We start from the raw sequence: 8,521 nt of genomic DNA, 5'->3' as shown, positions 1-8,521 counted from the left end.
AATTTGATTGTTTAGATAAAACTATGATTATTTACCAAAATTTTATAAAAAACAATAAAAAAAGATGAATTAGTAAAAAAAAATATCAAACTAAACATAATATAAGTAATTAAAAATATTATATATAATTTATTCCAACACCATTATATTACAAAATAACGTTATACTAATAATTTTCTCTTTTCCATCCAACGACCATCATTCAACAAAAATAAATTAAAATTAAATTTTTTTAATATAAATAAATATATATATATAATCGGATATTCGGGTCGAGTATGGGTAAGATGTTACTACATCTCCTCCATCCCCAAATCCGAAATCCCCATACTCAATTACTCATTTATTTAATGATGTCCAAAAAATATCTTCATACTCTCCTCCATTCGGGTATCGGATTCTCCATCAGGTACGGAGGAAATTTTCATCACTAAAATTTCAATTGATAACCGTAATGCGTTGTTGATTGTTGGATGCCTCAAGATTCATGGAGATAAACAACTTGATGATTTTGTTATTGTCAAGAATAGTTACAGGATTAACTTTGGTTTCTTTAGTGTGTTGTCGTTCGTTTCGATTTTGAAAATCCTTTTGAATCATTTTGGACACATATATATTGGCAATATTTTGAATTACTGTAACTTTGACTTGATGAAATTTGTGTTACAATCACAAATTAAGATGAAGTGAAATCTGTTGCCCCTTGTAATGCAAGTTATGTTTGATTTCAAAAACGTTCAACATATCAGGTGCATAAATTTCCATTCATGTTGCATATTATTCAATCATAGAGGCCGTCGAGATAATTTTTAGAATAGATGATATTCATATCAACAATTCGAATGTCTATTGTTTTGATTTATTTGATCTCTACGACCATTTTCATATGACATGCTTGGATAGAGACGAGGCTGAAATGATAAGGACACATTTCATGGCTAATTCAAGAACTAAGGTATCAATTGTCATGTCATTGATCATCCATTACAGCTTGAACTTGATATCATTGTGCACGAATCTGCGCTCGAGAAATCTAAATGAAATATTTGATAAACATGTACCATATAAATTCAATTCAGTTATATATAGTCATTAGTTAAAATCGATTATTTTTGTTTATAGGAGAGAAATTATAGGATTAACTCATATCGAAAAGAGAAGTCACACCTTCTGAAGTGATTGAGTATGTGAAGTATTGGCCAGGTTTCGGCATTTTTATTTCTTATGACTTTATAAACTATTTAGATGAGGTAAATTTTTTACATGCATTAGATTTTGATTAATGTTTAATAATAATAATACAAATCACATTTAACTTTATTAATCATGTTTATCCTCTTTATAATGGCCCGATTGAGGATGAAATAGTCATTAATGATTCAATTTAAGGATGAAAATGAGTCAAGTTCCGGTAGGATTTCATACATCCGTCCTCATCCACATTTATTATATCTACCCCATATCCATCCCTATCCACGTCGGGTTAATTTTTAATTCTCATCTCCATCCCCATATCTATGGGATGATGAATCTCTTACCCTACCCTATCCAAATATCATATTATCATATACAAATGTATTTTTTTTCAAATTTGATTGTTTAGATTAGATAAAACTATGATTATTTTCCAAATTTTTATAAGAATAATAAGAAAATGATGTAATATTAAAAAAAATACCAAACTAAACATAATATAAGAAATAAAAAAAATATTATATATAATTTATCTCAACACCGTTATTCTACAAAATAAAGTTATACTGATAATATTTTATGTTCCATCCACGACTATCATTTAACAAAAATAAATTATAATTAAGATTTCTTTAATATATATATATATATATATATATATATATATATAATCGGGTATTCGGGTCGGGGATGAGTTGGATGCTACATTATCCTCAATCTCCAAATCCGAAATCCTACCCAATTATCCATTTATTTAATGGGGTCCAAAAAAATGCCTCCATACCCTCCTACATTCGGGTCGGTTATCGAATTCTCCATGAGATACGGAGGAAATTGTTATCCCTAAAATTTAAATTGATGACTATCATGCATTGTTGACTGTTGGATGCCTCAAAATCCAAGGAGATGACCAATATGATGATTTTTTCATTGTCAAGAATAGTTACAGGCTTAACTTTGGTTTCTTTGATGTGCTGTCTTTCGTTTCGATTGTGAAAATCTTTTTGAATCATTTTGGACACATATTGGTAATATTTTGAATCACTGTAACTTTGACTTGGTGAAATTTGTGGTACAATCACAAATGAAGATGAAGTGAAACTCGTTGCCCCTTGGAATGCAAATTATGTTTGATCTATAAAACGTCCCACATATCAAGTGCATCACTTTCCATTCATGTAAAATCACTATATATTTTTATCACATTTGACTGAAATCACAAATGAAGATGAAGTGAAACATGTTGCCTCTTGGAATACAAGTTATGTTCGATCTAAAAAACGTTCAACATATCGGGTGCATCACTTTTCATTCATGTGCATACTGTTAAAAAATCGAGGTCGTCAAGATAATTTTTAGAATGGATAATCTTCACATCAATAGTTCAAAAGTCTATTGTTTTGATGTATTTGATCTCTATGATCATGTGTATAGGGATGCTTTGATAGAGACAAGACTGAAATGATAAGGACAAATTTCATGGGTAATTAAATAAATAAGGTATCAACTGTCATCTTATTCATCATCCATTACGGGTTGAACACAATATCATTGTGCACGAATCTGCGCCCGAGAAATCTACATGCAATATTTTATAGACAAGTAACATATAAATGCAATTCAGTTATATATAGTCATTAGTTAAAATCAATTATTTTTTGTTTATAGGGGAGAAATTATAGGGTTAACTCATATGGAGAAGTCACACCTTCTGAACGGATTGAGTATGTGAAGTATTGACCCGTTTTCGCCATTTTTTATTACTTATGACATCTTAATCTATTTAGATGAGGTAAATTGTTTACATCTATTAGATTTGATTAATGTTTAATAATAATAACAAAAATCACATTTTACTTGATTAATCATGTTTAGCCTCTTTATAACGGCCCGATTAAGGATGAAATAGCCATAAAAGATTCAATTTAAGGATGACAATGAGTCAGATTCAGGTAGGATTTCATACCTCCGTCTCCATCCGCATTTATTATATCTTACCCCATACTCATCTCTATATCCGTCGGGTATTCAACTTTCATCCTCATCCTCATATCTATCGAAGGATGGATCTCTTACTCTACCCTACCCAAATACCCTATTATCATATACAATTGCATTTTTTTTTCAAATCTGATTGTTTAGATAAAACTATTATTATTTACCATTTTTTTATAAAAACAATAAGAAAAAGATGAAATATTAAAAAAAATCAAACTAAACATAAAATAAGAAATAAAAAAATTATATATAATTTATTCGAACACCATTATTCTACAAAATAATATTATACCAATAATTTTCTATGTTCCATCAAATGACCATCATTCAACAAAAATAAATTGTAATTAAGATTTTTTAATATAAATATAAATATATATATATATATATAATTTGGTATTTGGGTTGGGGATGAGTATGATGTTACTACATCCTCCTCCATCCCCAAATCTGAAATCTCCATACTCAATATTTATCCATTTTTTTAATGGGGTCCAAAAAATGTCTCAATACCCTCCTCCATTCGGGTCGGATATTGGATTCTCTAATGTGTACGAAGGAAATTGACATCCCTAAAATTTCAATTGATTAACGTCATGCGTTGTTGATTGTTGGATGCCTCAAGATCCAAGGAGATGAGCAATATGATGATTTTTTCATTGTCAAGAATAGTTACGAGCTTAACTTTGGTTTGTTGTCGTTCGTTTCGATTGTGAAAATATTTTTGAATCATTTTGTACACATATTGTTAATATGTTGAATCACTGTAACTTTGACTTGGTAAAATTTGTGGTACAATCACAAATGAATATGAAGTGAAACCTTGTTCCCATTGGGATGCAAGTTATGTTCGATCTAAAAAACGTTTAACATATCAGGTGGAACACTTTCCATTCATGTGCATACTGTTCAACCATCGTCGAGATAATTTTTAGAATGAATAATATTCTCATCAACAATTCGAAAGTCTATTGTTTTGATGTATTTGATATCTACGACCATTTGTATATGGCATGCTTGAATAGAGAAGAGACTTAAATGATAAGGACAAATTTCATGGATAATTCAATAACTGAGGTATCAACTGTCATGTCATTCATCATCCATTACGGGTTGAACGTGATATCATTGTCACGAATCTGCGCCCGAGAAATCTACATGAAATATTTGATAAACAGGTAACATATAAATGCAATTAAGTTTTATATAGTCATCATGTTTAGAATCTTTATAACGGCCTGATTGAAGATGAAATAGCTATTAAAGATTCAATTTAAGGATGACAATGAGTTAGGTTCGGATAGGATTTCATACCTCCGTCCTCATCCACATTTATTATATCTACCCCATACTCATCCCTATCCACGTCGGGTATTTAACTTTAATCCCCACACTCATATTCATCGGAGGATGGATTTCTTATCCTACCCTATACAAAAATACCCGATTACCACATACAATTGCATTTTTTCAAATTTGATTGTTGAGATAAAACTTTGATTATTTACCAAATTTTTATAAAAACAATAAGAAAAAAATGAAATATTAAAAAAAATTAACAAACTAAAACTAATATAAAAAATAAAAAAATATTATATATAATTTATCCCAACACCATTATTCTACAAAATAATATTATACTAATAATTTTTTATGTTTATCCAACGAGTTGGGACAGTTAAAGTTTAATTTCTTATATAATTTAATTAATACTATATATAAACGCGTGCATTCACCTGGATATGATATATCTATATATTAAGATTGTTGAATTTCGCTCCATTTTGAATTATTGGACTAAGTAATTGTATTGTTTTTGGACTTTTGGTGCACCCAGCCCACGATGGCCAAGAGGAGCTAGGACCTTTGCATGGGTGTGAATTAAAAGGTTAAACTATGTGATTTTAAATATTTAAAAACTTGGGTTTATGTTATTATGTACCATATTAGAATTTATAAAAACGTACGATGCTAAGAAAAATATAGCTCATTTCTATTCGAATATTATTATTATTATTTATTTGAGGAATGCTAATATTCGTTCTGCTAGGCACCAGTTTGTGTCACATTCCTAATAAATATTAATTTCGGAAAATAACAATAGGAAAATAACGTAACATTTTTCTCCACTAATTTTCTTGTTAAATTTTGATTTGTACTCAAATAACTAGTTAAAATTTGATTTTTAGTGCATTAAATTTTATTTTCGAGTATTTTGGTTCAACTGTCAATGTGATATTGGACAAATAGATAATTTCCGTTATCAAATTAGCAATTCTTATTGACACATCATCATTTTCGACAACTCGTTGATATTTTTTTTGTGTTATGTCATTCGAGCAAAACATGACTAAAACAAAAGAAATAAATAAATAAATAACTTGATCCTACTTCTGAAATAACTTTTCCGAAATTATATAAGGTTGAGCTTGGATTGAAGTATTTCAAATCCATGGATTTCAAATGCAATTTTGTTGTTTAGAAAAGAAATACCATAAACATCAAATCCACTTCTTTTATGTTTGTATGATTATTCATGATAGTTATGATGGATTTTAAATTCATCCAATAAAGTGATGATTTGGAATCCATTTTACTTCATCTAAGTAGTGTGTAAATAATTAAGTTATGAATTTAAAATTTCTCTATGTTTCATTGTTAACATTAAAATAATAATCGAAATCTATGGATTTGAAATACTTCTATCCAAGCACAACCTAAGACACAAAATGTTGCTAGTAGTTTTTGTCAATTTATAACAATAATAGCTTGCAAATAAATTAAAATGATCTATAGTTCAAATATCTCACATGTTTATAAGAAGAATTTGGTTTCGGCACAATCTGAATTTAGTTCGATATCACATGCACATGCATGTATGCATGTTAGAAGAATTTGGTTTTGGCACAATGTCTGTAGCTCTAATATGCTCCGAACCCAAGCCCACATAAACCTGATTATGCATAGATTCAGCTACCAACTATTGCATATCGATTCTCCTCATATAAAAACGGAAAATTGATATTTTTTCCAATTGTACAATTTCGGATTTTGGTATATTTTGGTACATTAATTCTTTATTTTTGAATATTTTAGTCTAAATAATAACATACGACAATCAACAATTTCTAATGTTAATTTTTTATGTCATCAACTCGTTGACAAAAATAGCATATATATATATATATATAAATTTTCAGTTGCCCAACCATTCCTGCTCACTTCGTCCCCGACTGAGTTTTAGTTGTTTTTTTTTTAAATTTTCGTATCACTAAAACACAGTACCGGGTTTTAGTTGTTGGGAACGAGTTGGACAGCATTGGTTAGACAACTAAAAATTTATATATATATATATATATATATATATATATATATATATATATATATAAGGTTCCTACTATATTTTCCTTTCTTGAAACACGAGAAAACAAACTTACCAAGAGAAGAAATATATAACATGCAAGAAACAAGAACCGACAACGTTAATTTTATGATTCCATATTTTGATCTGTGCCCTTAGGCATATATAACAAGCACTGAATTTCCATAATGATAACTCGATCTCTCTCTCAAGTACTAGCTAGACCATCTTTTGCAAACCCTAACCTTGAATCCATCCCTCATGTATAGAATGATGGAGCAATTAGGCGACACGTCGTGGCCCTCCGCCACCCGAACCTCGTAGTTATGTATCACGGTGGCAGCCACAGCCTTCATTTGAGTGAAAGCGACCTCCTTCCCTAAACAAGTCCTGGGACCTGCATTGAAAGCCAAGAACTTGTAAGACGGCTCGTGCTTGATCGTTCCACGCTCTGTAATCCATCTCTCGGGCTTGAATTCGAGGCAATCTTTGCCCCAAATGGATTCCATCCTCCCCATTGCGTACAAAGAGAACATGATTTTCATCTTTGGATGCACATAATGGCCACTTGGAAGGATATCTTTCTGTAGAGGCTCCTTGTGTTGGAAAGGGACCGGTGGATATAGCCTTAGGGCTTCACATAATGCTCCATGCATGTAAACCAATTTGTTTATTTCTTCAACCTTGAAAACTCGCCATTTTTCGCCTTCTTCCTGGGGCGAAACCGACCCTAGTTCATCCCTAATTCTATCTTCCACTTTTGGATGTGTTGAAACAAGCCACATGAACCAAGTTAGAGCCGAGCTCGTGGTGTCACGCCCCGCGATCATTAGATTCAATATGGTATCCCTCAAGAACTTGGCATCACATTTGAAGTCTTGGTTTCGAGTTTCTAATTCGACTCCATTCATATAAAATGTCAATAAATCAGCGTCGTTGCTCTCGCCATCCTCCGAATGCGCTCCTTTTCTCATGATTTCTTCCTGTTTCATGGCTATATACTTGCCTATGACGCTGTCCAAGACGCTCCGAGCTCGAATCATTTTCCGCTCCGATCCAACGCGGAGCCATCTCTGCAGCTTCCATAACCATTCAGGCAAAACATGGCGAAGAAAAATCGCTTCTTCGGCGTCGTCCATTGCTTTAGAAAACGGGACATGTGGCAAATCCAAAGACAAGCACCCTGGATCGTATCCTGTTACCAAAGCACAAGTAGTGTCGAAAGTAAATCTCTGGAACAAATCTTGCAAATCCACCACTTTATTTTCCCCACACACCATCTCAAGAACTGGAATCAGGCCTGTTTCCAACTTCTCTCGGCTTACCTTCACCAAATATTTATAGAACCTCTGGTGACTGATCAGGGCTCTAGCGATTTTCCGCTGATACTTCCAAGAATCTGAGTCGGAATTGAAAATCCCTTCTCCCAAAACATCAAACATCTCTTTGAATTTCGGGCCTTTGGGGAAATTCTGAAAGCTTGCGCTCATGATGTAGTGCACATTGGCTGGATCCACAGTTCCAAGCATCTCCATGCTCGCAAACCAGGGCCCTTTGAAACGAAAAGTCCCTCGCCTGGATCTTCCAAGAATCTCAGTGCAAATCTCGTGGATGCGCCCGACGTTGAGGAGAAGCGACGGTAACATTCCGAACAGCGGCCAATTCCAGCTCAAAGTTTTGCGATTCCGCCATGCCCACAAAACAAGAAACCACAGAAAAGCCAAGAGAATTTCCAGATGCATTATTTCGGCTCTTTCTAGGAATGTAATATTATGTTGTAGCCAGCTTCATGCAAAGCAGAGGGTATCGAGTATCATGTATATATTAATATTTCTTAGAGGGGTACTGGACCCGCCAACGGTTTTATAAAATAATATCACATTAATTACGTGATATATTACAACATGCAACTATATATATATATATAATGTACATGTAATTCAATGTGTACATGTAGTATTTTGAAAA

General features: G+C 32.2%; 1 protein-coding gene across 1 annotated transcript; it reads right to left on the bottom strand.

Moving 5' to 3' along the window:
• Window positions 1–6,768: 6,768 nt before the first annotated feature.
• LOC140893264 (alkane hydroxylase MAH1-like) lies at window positions 6,769–8,295 on the bottom strand. Its single transcript, XM_073302330.1, has one exon. It carries the CDS (start codon window positions 8,293–8,295, stop codon window positions 6,769–6,771), a length of 1,527 nt encoding a protein of 508 aa, XP_073158431.1.
• Window positions 8,296–8,521: the final 226 nt, after the last annotated feature.

The sequence above is a fragment of the Henckelia pumila genome, chromosome 3, assembly GCF_033568475.1.
Source record: "Henckelia pumila isolate YLH828 chromosome 3, ASM3356847v2, whole genome shotgun sequence".
NCBI classification, from domain to species: domain Eukaryota; kingdom Viridiplantae; phylum Streptophyta; class Magnoliopsida; order Lamiales; family Gesneriaceae; genus Henckelia; species Henckelia pumila.
Note: the sequence above shows the minus strand (reverse complement) of the source record. Positions and strands in the feature narration are given on the sequence as shown.

Excerpts from the sequence above, each read along its gene's own strand:
- LOC140893264 (XM_073302330.1), bottom strand. The coding sequence starts at position 8,295 with ATGCATCTGGAAATTCTCTTGGCTTTTCTGTGGTTTCTTGTTTTGTGG.